This window comes from Camelus bactrianus, chromosome 25 (assembly GCF_048773025.1).
Source record: "Camelus bactrianus isolate YW-2024 breed Bactrian camel chromosome 25, ASM4877302v1, whole genome shotgun sequence".
Lineage (NCBI taxonomy): Eukaryota > Metazoa > Chordata > Mammalia > Artiodactyla > Camelidae > Camelus > Camelus bactrianus.
Window position 1 is genome coordinate 31810697 of NC_133563.1, and position 16438 is coordinate 31827134.

Consider the following 16438-nt stretch of genomic DNA (forward strand, 5'->3'; position numbering starts at 1 on the left):
TTTCTCTCTGTGCATCCCAGGGCTGTGGGCACACAGCCTCGGCTTGGACACGTCCAGAGACGAGGAGCTCACGCCCCAGCAGGGAAGCGTGTGCCACGGGGGCACAGCTCTTTGTAAATAGTTCTTCACTTTGAATCGAAATACTCCTTCCTGAGCTCCTTCCAGACTGATGACCTCTGTGTGTGTGTGTGTGTGTGTGTGTGTGAGAGAGAGAGAGAGAGAGAGAGAGAGAGAGAGAAGTGTGAGTCTGCTGTTTATTTCTTTGAAGCCTCAAAAGAGAAAATGGGGACAGAGGATTCTGGCACTAAGACCCCGAGCGCCATCGGAGGTGTCACTGCCGCTGTCCCGGGGAGAAGGGCTCTCGTGGTGGAGGAGAGGGGCAGCAGGCATGGTGGCGGCTCTCTGCTTGGGAATTTGCCAGTAAGACAACTGGAGAACTATCGGGGAAGAAGAACCCAGTTTAAAACCAGGCTCCTGAGTTCTGGTGTTCCTGTCCACTCCCGAGGAGCTGCTCCCCGTCTGCACCCTGCAAGCCTCTCAGGGCGCAGACGTGAGTCTCCAGAGGGGCCCTGCTTGGTCCCCGTCACACTGACCTCTCCCCACTCTCGTGACTCTGCAGGTCCCATCGTCTGTGGGTTGCTGAGCTCTCCCAATGTCCTGCTTTGCCACGTCAGAGACTGGAGGGACCCTTCTCAAGCCCAAGCTGATGCCACATGCCCTGGTGTGACTTACGATCAGGACCGCGGCCAGGTGATGCTGCGTCTGGGAGGCCAGGAGTTCAAGGGTAAGTCTCTACCTTCTGCCTGCGTGTGTTCCTTCACGATTAATTGTCCTGACCCACAAGGTCTGCTAGACCACTAGGAGCCCTCTCCATACCCTGAGGAATGCATCCTGAAAAGCCACTGAGTCAAAATGCTGCATGAAAAACACCCAGAGCATCTCAACAGCACTCGGCAAGACGCGCTGATGTAGCCCTGGGCTGCAGGTGCGCTGCGGGCGGCTGGCTCAGCTAGCGGCCGTGCTGACCTCGGCCAGACTTGCTCAGGCATCTAGGGGTCGCCTGGCAGTTGGCCGATCTCGTCTGGCCTTGGCCAGGACGGCCTGGCCCTGCTTCACGTGTCTCTTGTTCTGAAGGAGCATGTTCTCTTGTGGGCAGAAGCAGGAGAGAACAAGGCGATGCCCCAGGCGATGAGGGCGAGCCTTGGATCTGCCGCTCTGTCGCCGTTGCCTTAGTGCGCTGGCCCGACTGACGATTCAGGTGGGGAAAAACTCCTTCCCGCTAGTGGCAGGAACTGCAAAGCCCCAGGAAAATATGTGGCTACCAGGAGAGGTGAAGAACTGGGGCCCAAAACGTGAGCTGTCCCCCAAGCCAGTGTCCCCAGGGCATCTTTCCCTGTCTTAGAGTTAAGAAATTGCAGGCGGTAATGATCGCACTGCCCATTCTAATTACTGGGGCGCAAGGAACTGTGGGCCCCGTGACAGGGGCTCGATTGACTGAAATAACCATGGAGCTTTCTTCTTCCCCTGCTTTCTCTCAGAAGCTCTTCCACCCCTTTCCACGAACCATAAGCATTAGGTCTAGAAGGTACCTCTGAGAGCCTTTGCCCGCCCCTCATTTTACAGGGACGGGCGTTAGCATCCGCAGCCCCAGGTGGCCGGGCGGCAATCTCTTCGCCTCCCCCACCCGGTGGGCCTCTCCGCACATCTCCCTCAGGGAGGAGTGGGTGCCGCTGGGTCCTGAGCCGGGGCTGACCTCACCAGTGCTCGTCAGTGCGGTCAGGACCACAGGGCAGCCTCACCAGAAGCCCACTAGAAATATAAATTCTCAGGCCTCTTCTTAGACCAGGGAGGCCACAGGAATTCATTCTAATGGGCTGTCTGGATAATGCCAAGCCTGCTAAGTCTGTGAAGCACTGATTAGGGGGCCTGGAAGTTTCCTTCCGACCTGGAGAGCCTGAGGTTACAGTGAGAATAGGACCCAGCTGCTCCCTTCCCTCTCCTGGATCCAGTGTGAGGTTGGGGGAAGCCCGGCTCGTCTGCCTCCTCTCTGCTCTATTACCTGAACTCAAACTCTACGCCGTGTTTCCAGTCTGCCCTCTGAGCTGGGAGGCGTGAAGCATGTACTGATGTCAGCCAGATAGGGGAGGGGAGGGGACCGAGTGGAGGTCAAAGGAGACGTCTGGGGGGATCCCGTGGAAGGTTCCCTGTCTCTATGGGACAGGGTCTTCCAAGCGTTGGCAGAGACCGTGTCGTGCCTCCTGGAGAAGTTGCCAAGCCCTGCTTCTCAGTGCACTGCAGCTCTTGCAATTCTGATGGCAGAGAGCTCAATTTCACCTCCTCCGGGAGCCCTCCCTGACTGCCCTGCGGTGCTTACTGCTTCCTCTTCTGCAGAGCTTTGCGCGTGCTCCGTGCATTGCGCTGTTAGTGCAGCGGGCGGTGCGCCGGAAGAGCACCTTTGCCTGTCTGCCTCCCTCACTGGCCCAGCTGAGAGTTTGCCTGTGAGGTTGAATCCCAGCTTTGGACACCAGCTGTGTGACCTCGAGCAAGTCAGTAAATACCTTCAGGCCTAATTGCTAGTGCCGTAGTGGCAGCTCCCCTCTCACGGGGTTGTTGTGAAGATGAAAAGAGAGGATAACCAGTAACAGCAGTAACAGAAAAGTCTTCCTTCGTGCTTACTGGGAACCAGGCAGGCGCTGCTCCAAGCTCTTGACCTGCACGAACTCATGAATCCTCGACACAGTGCTTTGAGGGAGACACTATTATTATCATTATCCCCATTTTACAGCTGAGGAAACTGAGGCACACAGAAGTGAAGTCTTCCCAAGGTCTCAGAGCTTCTGAGTAGAAGGGCTGGGGTCTGAAACCAGGCATACTGGCTCCAAAGTGACATTCTTAACTGCTTCCCTACATTGGCACTTACAAATAATACACGTGTGGAACTTAGCAGAGCATCTGACACATAGTATGAATATTAGATGAAATTATTATCATTTTAAAGACCTATTATTGGTTTTTTGCTATATTTTAAGCCCTTGACTTTTTATATAATATATAATAAGAACTATGTCTTAGTAATTCCTGGAGTCTCACCATGGAACATAAAACCTGGCCTAGAGAACATGCATAATATCTGTGGAGTGCCTATTTACCAAAGCCTGGAAAAAATATTGCAGAATTTGGTGGAATTCCATGAGGATCAGTTTCTTTGGGGTAAATAAAAGCAAATAGCTTATTTATATGATGGATTGTAAACATATGGGATCCATTACTCTGAGAGGTAGCCCAGGGTGAAAATGAGCATTTGAAGGAAAACATTTGATCCATTCACGGGCAGTAAATCCAGAATGAATTGCTTAACACAGAGCATGTGCTTGGTAGGTGCCCAAGAAACCAAGAATATGCTCTTGTCTGGCCTCCCTGAGAAGGAGTGGTCAACAAAGGCTTTTGAGGGTTTTTTTTTTCCAGGGCCTTGTGTGTCTGTGTATCTTTGGGGGTGTGGGCAAAGCTTTAAGAAGGGAACCTTTTGATGGAGATTTCAGGCAGCCTGATTTCATGATGTTCCAAATTGGAGGTTGCCTGGTTCATAGACTGATCAGGAGACCACTTCCAACTGGGAACAATAGGGTATAAATCCTTTTCCACAATAAGAGATCAGTCTTTAAGTACAGCAAATCCCCAAGAAAACAAACATAGTGATTTAAATTCTTATTAAAGTGTGAAGAACTGATAGATACCCTTACCTAACAGCATGCTCAAGGCCGTACAAATAAACATCTTCTCTGCAGGTCTGACAGCCCTGGAAGGCGCACAGGACACCGTTATCAGTTTCCAGCAGGTTTATCTCTGGAAAGGTAAGCTCTGTGGTTGTGGGGGGTGGGGGTGGGGGGTAGGGGGCTGAGCAGGACACTGGTCACCGGAGACTGGCCTCATGGCTCACTCACAGGCACTCTACTCGCCAGAGAGCAAATGTAGAGATGTACTTTGAAGTGAGTGCTCTGTGTGGTGAGAAGGGCCTCCACTCTCATCAGATAAGATGCCACAGTGTAAAACAAAAGCTAAAAGTGTGGAAACTTAAGCAAGGAGGGAGGGAGGAAGCACTGGCTCCTGTGAGATCAAGTTCGCTGACCACAAGCTGCCCTTGTTAGGAGGATGGGAGCTCTGAGGCCCCCTGCAAACTAGGGGAGGCTTTTTTTCCAAGGGCACTGGGGCACGGGGGCCTCCCTCCTCAAGGCAGGTGTGCTGTGGACTCATGCTTGGTGTGCCTGCTCCTGGGGGTGCACTTAACCGGTGGGGGCGCAGGTGAAATACACGCTCGGCGTCTCTATTCTGCTTGCTTTGTCCTCCTTTGAGTTTTCTAAACATTGATCAGGTGCCCACTCAGAGCCAGGGACTGAGAAAGGCATTAGGGATGGGTCTGAGCAACATGGTGAGAGGGACGAGTGAGGCGCAGCTTTGATGGGTCAGGGGCTCCAGCCTCAGAAGGGAGCAGACAGGCAGGGACCGCTGCGTGTTATGGCCATAGGTGCTAGGTGCGGGCACAGGAAAGATCCGGCCCCTGTATCGCTGTTTCCCTCCTCTTCCTGTGATTCCTCCTCACTCATCTCCAGTCCCCTAAGAGATAGGACTGGTGACCTGTTTCTATGCCTGTGAAATAGTGGGAGAGAGCAGACTGTGGACTTAGAGTGTCTGGGTATGAATTCTGGTTCTGTTACTTCCCACCCATGTGACCTTGAACACATGGGTAACATGGCGTTAAAAATGGTGCCAACCTCATAGAGTTGTGTGAGCGTTGGCTCAGTCATGCCTGTAAAGTGCCTAGGACAGTGCCTGGTGCATCACCAGGGCTAATCAGTGGTACTGATGGTGGTGGAGATGATGATGGAGGAAGAGGAAGAAACGGAAGGGGGATGAAGGTGCCCATCATCACTTGCATTTTAAGGTGACATAATGAGGTTATATGCTTCTTTTCTCATTTAGTCATACCTACATTGTATATATGAGGGTTGGGTGACATTTTGTTTATTTTTCAGACAAAAAAAAAAGAGAGAGAGACTTGGAGAGGTTCAGTGAAATGCCCACAGGAGGTCCTGGGGTGGGACCCAGACACTGGCTCCAAGTCCAGTGATTTCCACCTATTGTTGTACAATATCCTGTAGCTTAAGATGCATACATGGAGTGTAACCTTTAAAATTGTGAATCACCGTATAGCACACTGTAACTCATGTGATGTTGTACATCAACAATTTAAAAAATACAATCAAAAAGAAAAAAGAAATTTCTGGTAAATGATTTGCTAGCTGGTGAAAAACTAAGGATTTGCTTCTCCCCAGGACATCTGCCCCACTAAACAGAAGCACCCAAGGACCTGCGTAAAACCCTGTTCCCCCTCGTGGAAGACCTGTTCCCGCCTTGGAAATTTTCTTTAATTTTTTCGAATTTCAATTCATCTACTTTTCACCTCCATGTTCTGGGAGAAGTTATTTCAATTCTCTGAGTTTCAGTTTTCTCAAGAGTAAAGTGGAAATGTTACTCCTTACCTTCACAGGGTGTCATAAAGACCAATATTTATAAACCTATTTCGTCAACTCTTTGCAAATGATGATACTTTCAGTATCAAGGACAATAACAGCCCCGCTATGGAGAGAGGTTGGCTGACATTCCATACAAGGCCAGGGAGCGCAGGCATCGGCCACTGGGTTGTTCCAGATCTTGTCCGAGCGCCTGGCTGTGGACCGCAGGGATTTCCCACAACTGTCATTACCATTTCGTTGACCAGAGGGATAGCTCCCCCTTTTCCTCCCAACATTAGAACAACAGTCTTTTTTTCTCTTAGATTCTGACATGGGGTCTCGGTCTGAGTCTATGGGATGCAGAAGAGACATGGAACCAAGGCCACCATCTCCAACAGAGACAGGTACTCACCCCCAAACCTTAGAATGTATTTGAGTGGCTGACCGTGGAGGTGACATGGTGATGCCAAGGGTCTAAGTGGTGAATGCACCCCTAACCCCACTCCATTCTACAGCCACGGACTGCCCTCTAAGCTTCCAACCCCACTATCCATTTCATAAACGTGGATGGCTCCTCGGATGGCCAGTGGGCACAGAAAGTAACGTGAAATGAGGGAGAAAGCATGCACAACAACAAATCCAGCAAAAAAAAAAAAAAAACTATTTAAGAGCAAGTTTCATCTGACGGGGTCAGTGCCTTCAGTTACGCAAACCCTGAAGAATGTAAGCAAAATGGAAGTGTTCTGGAATTGTTTAATGAATGAGATGTCTATGAGGGTCTCTTGAGAGAGAGTCATTTCAGGCAGTGGAAGATACCAATGCATACCTTCACAGGATGTAAATCCATCCGTGCGTGGTGTCTGAGGCTCCTCCATCCCCGGGAACTACGGTTGTTATTCCTTGGGTGGAGCAGAAAGTCAGAGAGAAAGAGAGAGGGAGGGGAGGGCAGGGAGAGAGGAGGCAGGTCAGCCTGTGGGCAGGGGTGATGAAGAAGCCTGTCTGCTGGGTGAAAGAATGGACACTGTAGCCACTCAGTGTGTCCCTGATTGACATGCCACATCCGGGAGGAGACAGGCGGGCCAGCGAGAGTGTAGGGTGCTGGGGGGAGGGGAGGCCCAAGGCAAACAGGAGAACCACACCTGCCCTGGGGCAGTTACGTTTGTGATCTCTGGTCCCCCACCTTAGCAGCACCTCTGAGGGGTAGCCAGGCTGCTCATGGCCTTGTAAACATGAATGTTTTCGTGGTGCTTGAGAATATTCTGTAAAATCCATCATTATCCGCTGCTGCCAGGGTTGCATCTACAAAACTATCACATGATTCCCACAGGAAGGACCCCCTCTCCTCCCCTCACCAGGAGGGCTTCAGGGTGAATAGACAAAGCCCAGCTTGGGTCTCACCTGCCCAGCTGATCACATTCCTGGACTTCAGAAGACAATGGCCCTGCGGGAAACCCTTCTGGTGGGCTCTTCTGCAGCGGGGCTCACTTACCTGTGCTCTGTTCTTCTGTGTCCCCGAGAAGGTCCCCTCTGAGTCAAAGCACAGCAAGGAATGTTCCCCTTTCTGCTTCTGGTGACTGCAGATACTCTGAGCATCTGAGACACAAAGAAAAGCCACAGAGAACCAACCCCCAGCTGGCAAGCCCCCTGTTGGCCTCCTTGCCTTCACGGGGAGTGTCAAGTTGTGAGAAAACACGTAGATAAAGGGTTCTTCCTGATGTGGGGTGTCAATCAGGGATGAACTGAGTGGCTACAGTATCCCTTCCTTCACCCAACAGACTTTTTTTTGTGTACGTGGGGCCCGCGGATGTTCCCAGAGGACGGAGGATTCCCACGGAGCAGCCACTGTGTGACAGCCTGGCGAAGGCTGTGATGGGGACAAGTGTCAGGGCGATGGGAATGCAGGGAGGGAGGATGCTAGGTGACTTCTCGGAGGAGCCCGAAGGATCTGCCAGGCACTTCCAGAGAAGCCCTGGGAGAGGGAGTTCCAGGTGAGGGGAGCAGCCTGTGCAAAGGCTCTGAGGACAAAGTGATTCCAGGATCTTCAAGTGAGCCTTTAGGCTGGCTGTGCTGTTTTTCCTTTCTTACTCTGCTGTCTTAAGAGGTGGTCTGGGCTCTCCTGCCTTGTGCCAGGTGTGGCTCAGCACGCAAACGGGCCGCTGTACAACAGTGTGAGAGACGATCGCCCAAAGGGCGGGGCTGCCCCAAGGAGGCGGCGGGACACGGCCTCTGGGGCTCTGCTCGCACTGAACCTCTGGCCCTGCCAGATGCCCGTGAGGCTTTCATCCCCTTTGGTGGTGACTGTAGGTCAGGAAGTCCAGCCTTCCTGAGCCTGCTTCAAGGGGCATGGAGAGCAGGCTTCGGAGAGGATGCTCCAGTCCCAAGGCGACCTGGGGGTGTGCCCCTCACTCCAGAGATGCTGTAAACCTGCCCCAGTTCAGCTCCATGGTCGGCTCCACGCCCCCAGTGGAAGCCCTCTGGGAAGACCTGGGCCCTCATGAGGTGGAGAAATATCCCCCCACTCCTGGGCTGGGCTTCTGGGCCCCTCAGCACTGGAGAACCTCTTTATAGAGCCTCCGAACATCAGAGCAGGAGGATCAGTGTTGGTCCTTGAAGCACAGGAGGACCAGGTAGGGTAGGAGGAAGGCGGTACACGCCGGGTGGGCACGGGCAGGAGCCCTGGGCAGCACGCACTGCGGGGAGGAGCTGGAATCATCGGGTTTGCGAGCTCCTCGGGGGTGCGTGGAGGCAATGGGAGAGGAAACGAGAAATGCAGGTAGAGCCTGGACCAGGAAGACAGCTTGGACTTCCGTCCCATGGGAGTGGAGCTCCCAGGAAGAGCCTTCAGTCAGAATCGCAGAGTCTGAAGACAGGAGGAAAGGCTGGGGGATGGGTAAGCCGGAGCTTTCAAGTCTGGGGCTGAGCCGAGCTAAACGCTGTCTTCATAGATGAGGAAGGTGGCCATTTAGGAGGAAGACAGAACTTCCACGTGGTTTCAGAAGACAGAAGGAGCATCAGTGGTTCAAAGTTACGGAGAGGCAGACTTGACTCCGCAACTTCCTAACCGTGGGGTGGGCTGCTGTGGTCAGCACAGGCGTGTCACATGAGTCTGTGGGGACGTTGGCCAGAAATATCATGGGGACAATCCTGCCTTGGGCGAAAAGCTGAACCAGATGGTTCCCAAGTTTTTTTCCAAACCAAGATTCTAAGATCTTGCAACTCCATTATTTTTAGGGCTGTGTGGGACCTTCTGAGCCTTTCCTGCCTGACTAGGCTCCCGGCCCTACTAACTGCAGACCTGCTCTGGCCACACATGGCCCCAAAATGAATGTGTGTGTGTGTGTGTGTGTGTGCGCGTGTGTTTGAGAGAGAGGGAGAGAGACAGACAGACAGAGACTGACCCACCATGGAGATAAAGGCAAAGGAAGTGGACTCACTCCCTCTTTTTCAGATCTGACCGCAGAGCTTTTCTCCCCTGTGGACCTTGACCAGGTCATTGTCAGCGGAAACCGATCCCTGCCCAGCAAGCAGCACCGGCTTTTCCGACATCTGTTTTCACGTCAACAGGCACATCTGTGGTGCCTTTCTCGTAAGTAGCCTTAGGCCTCAGCCTTCTTCTTCTCTGCCTTGTGGTCAGGCATCAGAGGCCTTAACAACTCTTGAGACATAGATAAAATCAAATTCAAGAGCATAACTTAGGCATCACTTGGTGTTGGTACCTTGAGTGATCCTGAAGAAAGACAGGACATGACCCAGATCTTCAAGATGCCAATGCTGTAGTTAATCTCTACTCTGCTCCCAGAACCTATTATCCATCCACCATCCATCCATCCATCCGTCCATCCATCTGTCCGTCCATTCATCCATCCATCTTTTACCCAGCAGACATGTGCTGTGTTGAGCATGTGCTGTGTTCTAGGCCTTGTGTTTGACCTTGGGGATGAGAAAATTTAAAAATGAATCAGCCTTACCCCTTCGCAGCAGGGAGCTCGCATGTACCAGCAGCAAAGTCTGACCCAGTGACAGCAGGGGAGCTGTTCACAGCGTCACCAAGCTCTCCGGCCCTGTGGCCTGTGGTCTGAGATCCTGACTGCCTCCGAGATGGTGCTGGGCAGATCCAGTGGAGTTTTACCCTCTCTCCTCCCATATTGCCGAGTTGACAGCTGACTCCTCACCCTCTCGGGCTCTGCCTTTATTCAGAGCCACACAGACTCCCTGTTCTACTCACGGTCCTCTCCCCAGCTAGCAGAACCCTGGTCTGTTTTTTTGGGCCTTCCAGACTGGACAGCCTTGACTGACCTGAGGCTCTGCCCTGCCTGGGAAGAACCCCTCTGGAGCTTTTCTTCCCAGAAGATCCTGTAGAGGTACCCCTCCCCTGTGGGCCTCCCAAGGACTGAAATGCAACTGCTCTCTCGCCTGTAGGCTGTGTCCAGAAGCCCTCTTTCTGTCAGCTGGCAGAGGTAACAGACAGTGCACCCTTGTACTTCACCTGCACCCTCTACCCAGAGGCCCAGGTGTGTGATGATGTCCTGGAGTCCAGTCCCCAGGGCTGCAGGCTGATCCTGCCCCACAGGCCCAGTGTCCTCTTCCGGAAGAAAGGTGAGCGCTTGGTGGGTCTTCAGTGGGCTGTGGGCTCTGTGGCTTTAGAAATATCCAGATCGGTTCACTTAAAAATAAATTTACCATGCTTCTTGTGGAGATGCAAAGGCACTCAGAAATGCATCATATTGGCTATAAACAATAATCTTACACTGGAATCCCACTGCTCATAGAACTCATGTCAAATGCACGTGTCAGTTGGAGTTCCAGTTGGCCGTATGTATGCTCTCAAAAATCTCACCAACTGTGGCTCCAACAAGATAGAGGTTGATTCTATTCTCTGAGGATATTGACGATACTATTGGGGGAGAGGGGGTGCTTCACCCCGCACAGTCTCCATTTCTACCCTGATGTTGCATTGTGTTGTTACTTACTGTTCCTTCTTGTTTGCTGGAGGCCTTTCTCAGGTAGCTGGTGACCCTTGATTTTCCAATTAAACGTAAGAGAGGGGCCCAGAAGCTGATCGGGAAGTGGAGCGTGTGGTGGGAGCTTGTTGACTTTGGGTTTCCCTGTAGGATAATCTATTGGGGCCACCCTTTGGGGAATCCCTCTTTTCACTGTAGCTGGAATCTCGTCATATCTGGCCCAGAGTCATGAGCCTGGTTGCTTGTGGTTTGGATGCCAAATAAGGTTGAAAAGGAAAGAGTCTCCACAGTCACCATGTAGACTGACTTGAAAAATTCCCGTGGCTTCAGTGCGGTGCTCCTGCCATTACTGCCCGACCTGGGGCACCTGGAGACCCCGCCCTTCTATGACGGGAAGGGGCCGTTGCTGGCCGTGGACAAAAGAGAAGGGGATCTGAAGACTTAATTGCTTCTTAAAAAGACTTCCAGCCCTTTCTGCCTTAGCTCACTTTCCCAGGGCTGTTGATGCTTAAATCTGTTGGGATACCAGAAGACGTGTGGGGTTGCTTCTTGGTTCTTCCCACAGAAGGGTCGAGCATTCAGCTTCCTTAGGTTGATCAGCTCACTCTTTACCCCTCTGTGTTTCTCCTGGCTCCCCAAATTTTGTTGCTCTATCCTCTCTCCGACTCTTTCCTTGTGGGTGTACGCCTTTGGAAAAATCCCTTTACCAGTATTTTAGTGAGAGTTGGGATGGAAACAGAGTGTAAGTACAGGAGTTTAATATGCCATCTTTAATTGGAAGTTTTCAGTGTGATTCACGTACCTTTGTCCCCCTGATTTTGTGGTTACGATGCATCGCTCCCTAAATAATGTCATTTCTTTCTTCCTCTGTGTAGTTGTACTGCAAGAGAAAGTGAAGAATTTTTACACTCGCCTGCCATTCCAAAGGCTGACGGGGATCTCCATTAGAAACAAAGTGCCCATGTCCAGCAAATCCATCTCCGATGGGTAAGCTGCTTCCGTTGGCCCCCGCCTCACTGCCAATACTTTTATTAAGATCCTTCTATTTTCATAAAGAAAGTGGCAAAGTATCGATTAAAGGCACAAGCATGCAAAACTGTAAAACCCAAAGCAAAGGGTGAAAAAGTAATAAAGAGGTAACTCTATCTAGAAACCATGGTTGAGATCAGTGACTAATAGTCAACATAGCATTTAGCCGTGAACCTCCGGTCAGCTGGTGCCAAAGGGAAACATTGACCCCTGTTTCATCAATTAATACACATTATCCAGCATGGCAATGAACTTGACCAGCAAAGGCTCCCTGTGCTGCATTCAGAATCTGGAGAGCAAATAGAACTTTCAACAGGGCCATCAGCATATAAGGATTTTTGATTTCATTTATTATTTTAAAAATGTTTTTTGTTATTTATTTAATTAGCTGTAATTTAGTTATCATTGAAGGTGATGTTTCTCCCCACCCAGTCTGTGGATCTCATCCATCCGAACCACCAGGGGGACTTTTTACAAACCCCACTCCAGGGTCCTACCCTGGACCTACTGAATCTGCATTTCAGGGGGCTCAGGAATCTGAATTTGAACCAAGTTCCCCTGGTTATTCCTGTGTACGTTGGTGTCTGAGAGTCTTTGATCTATGAACTGTTGATCTATGAAATATTGCTGATTTATGAAACTATGTCATGTTGCTGGCATTAAGATCTGCTTTTGAAAATGGACATAAATAGACAATGTGGGAAAGTCAGTCTTGAGATCTGGCTGATGGGAAGCGGGAAGAGAAGGAGGGTTGGAAACAGGGACCAGAGTGACCCCTGTGCTGGGACAGGGGCTGCGGGAACAGAGCTTGCGTAGCTGGACTCAGGGGAGGGTGGTTCAGAGGTGAAACATGTCATCCAGGGTAGAGCCTGGCAATGGGCCCCAAGAGAGGAAAGTGAAGTGGTGGGTGAGCAGGTGAACTGAACTCTGGGAGAGGGAAATGGGGAGGCGGTCCACAGAGATCCGGGCGGAGATGCGGCCAGCGTGGGCAAAGCTGCCCAGGAGATGGAGGCTTTATCCCCCAGATGGGACTTGGATTCGGGGGCGCCTAAGTCAGGGAAGGAGAAGAGCCGCAGAGCATGGCAGGGCCCCCGCACTGAAGGGGGATGAAGGGGCTGAGCGAGCTCTTGCAAGTCAGGAGGGGGCGATCTGCACTGGGACACGTGGTCAGGGCAGGGGCAACTCAGAGCTGACCCCAGGAGCATGGCTTGGGAGCCACCAAGTTCCTCCTGCCAGGACTGGCCCTATAACGGTGGGGTCCAGTAAGCACACTGAGTTATTAAACAAAGTAGGTCCAGAGAGAGCGAGCCTCGGTGCCCTGCCCCAGCCGACAGAGGTGCGCTCCTGAACTGTGAGGAGCCTGTGCTGTAAGTGGGTAGGGGAAGGTCAGGGGGGATCAAGCACAACTCTTTGCCGCTCAACAGGCACCAGGGTGGGTGGTTCCCACTGTAACTCCCTCAAGTCCCCCACTTCTCTCCTTTCCTGGAGCCCAAAGCAGGGGCTTTCTCCCTGTGGGAGAGGATTGTGGGAGCACGTTCAGGAGCCTGGGGTGGCTTGGCTTGGAGCCTGGCACGTAAGAGGCGTAGGATGTATGCTTGATGAATGACCGAGTGAATGATGAAGGCAGGATGGCAAGATGACATTCTTGAGAAAAGAGTAGAATTTTGTTTTCAGAGAGAACCTCAAAGCTAGGAATCCACCCCCACAGCCGTCGTACAGGGGAGGGAGGCTCCCAGAAGTGAGGAGGGCGGCCCTGCAGCCCCCAGCAGGCCTGGTCCAACGCAAACCCCCAGGCCTGCTCTTTATCCTCTTCCGCCAGCTTCTTCGAGTGTGAGCGCCTGTGTGACGAGGACCCGTGCTGCACCGGCTTTGGCTTTCTGAACGTCTCCCAGTCAGAAGGTGACAATGATGACCGCTCCCTCTGGCCCGCATGCAGCACTTTACAGTCTAGGAAACACACCCACATCTACAGTCTTATCTAACCCTTGGCACTTCCTCATCCTCGTGGTGGGGGCAGGGGTAATCCTCATTCGCAGATGGGGAGTGGGGGCTGGGGGAGGGGAGCTGGCTGATAAACGTGGTTGCTGGGACACGGCTCGTGGTCCAGCACATGGTCAGCTTTACACAGCGCTTCCACTGACCGAAGTAGCCTTCCTCCCACTGCCCACTTAGCTGTCTTCTGCTCACCTTTCAAGACCTGGGTCAGGTAGCTTGGTGGGGTGAACTTTGCATCCGTCCATATATCTGTATTTGAAACTTGATTCTGTCCTTTACTAGATGTGTGGTCCTGGATACGTCCCTTAATCTCTCTAAGCCTCAGTTTCCTTATCTGCAAATAGGGATACAAATGCTACCCTCCTCCAGGGTTGTGTGAGGACCAAGTGGTGTGATGCAAACACAGCCCTGGCACAGCCCTGGGGGCATGATGGCCGCTTGACTAGGTCGGGCCGCCTCCACCCCTGTGCTTTTAGACCAGAGGCTTGTTAAGGTAGCGGGTTTTTCCTCAGTGGCCAAGCCCATCCCTGGAATATGATGGTGCGGCCCCAATGTCTGTTGAAGAAGGAGTTGGCAGAACTTCTCTCATTCAGTTAGAATCTTCCAGCATGATCATTTTCCTGGTCCTGACTATCTTTTGCTCCAGGAGGAGAGGTGACATGCATAACTCTAAACAGCTTGGGACTTCAGACGTGCAGTGAGGAAAATGGGGGAACCTGGCGCATTTTGGACTGTGGCTCTCCGGACACTGAGGTCCGCACCTATCCCTTCGGATGGTACCAGAGGCCCGGTAAGTGACCTGGCCTCAACAGCTACGTGGGCATCTTTAGTTGACGGTTTCTCAATCGCGTATCAGGATGATGTCCTGGGGCCAGGAAGTAGATTTAGTCAGGATTCACTGAATGTAAGCAACAGAGATAGATTCTAATTAACTTAAGCAGAAAAGGAATTTATTGGAAGTCTGCCTGCAGATGCAAAGGAAAGGTGACTGACTAGGCCTCAGCTGCATGCGTGTGTTTAGCAGGAATAAGCAGGCAGCCTCTTCAGCGTGGCCCATCCTCATCAGTTGGTGCCAAAGGATATGGGTGACTGTGTTCAAGCTTTCCATTTCAGGGAGAGAGCCTGGCCCAGTTTGGGCTGTGAGTCCAACCACTGCCAGAGGGTGGGGGTTTGGGTGAAGGGACAGCTTTATGGACAGTCCCTGTAAGACTATACACTCAGGGGAGAGGAGGAGCCTCAGAGTAAAGGTGCTGTCTCTGGACAGGGGAAACCAATAGCTGTGCACTCGGCCAGATTCCCGTGGTTTTCTTGTCTTGTCGATTAACCAGGACAGTGGAGCACCTGGCATCTTAAGGAGGGAAAGGGTCCCCAGTGTGTATCTGATGATGTACATGGAGTTAGGACTTCAGGGCAAGGCAGTGTTGGCCCCAAGTGTGTACTTCCCACATGCGTTCTGATTTTAGCCCAGTGCATTTTAGGAGCTCAATTTGAAATTGGTGAATGAATGAATGATCTACATGGTGTGATGGAGAAGCTTCTAGACTCAAATGAAGGGATATTATAATCTTTCCAACTCTGCCATCTACCGTAGGTTTGCCTTTAGGAAAGTCATACCACTCCCTCAGCTCCTCCACCAGGGAAACACTGAGGAGAGTCACTGGGGCCCTATCAGCGCTTACATTCTGGGTGTTTGTGGGTGTGGGTACACTTGGGGGACAGTAGGTGACTGCATGGAGCCTGGATGTCCTCCCCACTGTATGTCCTGGAAGCAAATTCAGAAAGATGTTCAAGATGCTAAGAGATAGACACCCCCTCTTAGCAGGAGTCCAGTGAAGAGGCTGAGCTGAGGTCAGTGCCTCCAGCCTCCCCCGTTAGTGGCCTTCTCCTCACTTTCAGAGTCAGTATAGGGTGGGTGCTGGCTCTGGCTGGCCCTTGCCTTGGAAACGAGTTACAGGATGTCTGATCTGGAGGAACCTTAGAGGTCTGTAACTTTGATTTCATGTTCCGCACGTCACCCACCACAACACTTTGCCCAAAGTAGGAAAGGAGAGGAGAGCTGACATTACTCACGTGCCCACCATGTGTCTGCGCATGGGCTGGGGCTTCTACGTGGGCTATATGACATTCTACTCGACGCCCCTATGAAGTGGACATTGTTTCCTCCATCTTAAGGTGAAGAGAGGGTGGTGTAGAAAGCTGAAGTTGTTTGACCCAAACAACATAGCCAGCAAGATGCAGAGTCAGGTCACAAACTCAGCTCTGATGACTCCAAAATTCACTCTTCCCTTTTACCATGTTGCCTCCTGGCCAGTCTCCCGTATCCCATGAGTGACTGGAAGTGAAAATGTATAGACACCTTGTCTGACTGGTTTTCCCCCAACTCAACTCAGCTGACTAAACAGGCAGTCGACTAATACATTGAAAAAATAAAACTGACAAACAAGCTAGTCAATTAGACCAGCTGGTAAGCTGGCCTCTGCTTGTAGAGCCATGTCCAGCCGGAGAGGCCTGGGCTGGGGCTCCTCGGTGGAACGGGTCCTTGGCCCTTGTCTTTGAGTCTGTTAATTCCCGAGACATTCCGTGGCTTCAGGGCTGATTTTTTTGGAGTTAATTGTTACCAGGCTGCATGGAACCCTCCCTGCGGCTGTGCACCGTGAGCATCTTGTGACTTGATCTGAGTCCACTCTATTTATTACTTTTATTTTACTTTAACATCTTGAGTTATTTTAAGAAAAGCATTAGGATTGTATGATGAAATAGCCTCAGTGGGTTTCTGTTTGGAGGGGGGGGACTGTCCCACAGAGAGGAGCCTGTAACTGACTCACAGGGGTTGGGGGGTGAGTGCCTGCCCAGGACAGGGCCCCGGCAGGAGACCCAGTGCCAGCTTTAGGGTCTTCAGCTGAACTCTCACCCTTCCCTCAGTGCTTACTTGCCCCTTCTGTC

The 16438-nt window shown here is 51.7% G+C and overlaps 1 protein-coding gene across 1 annotated transcript in view; it reads left to right on the forward strand.

Annotated features, from left to right (window-relative positions):
- TG (thyroglobulin) overlaps positions 1-16438 on the forward strand; it is a 203497-nt gene that overhangs the window by 60661 nt on the left and 126398 nt on the right. The window contains exons 27-34 of the mRNA XM_074353110.1: positions 620-784; positions 3786-3851; positions 5834-5914; positions 8959-9096; positions 9930-10106; positions 11347-11458; positions 13320-13399; positions 14142-14285. Of these exons, the coding sequence (XP_074209211.1) occupies positions 620-784; positions 3786-3851; positions 5834-5914; positions 8959-9096; positions 9930-10106; positions 11347-11458; positions 13320-13399; positions 14142-14285 (963 nt within the window). The remainder of the gene's footprint in view (positions 1-619; positions 785-3785; positions 3852-5833; positions 5915-8958; positions 9097-9929; positions 10107-11346; positions 11459-13319; positions 13400-14141; positions 14286-16438) is intronic.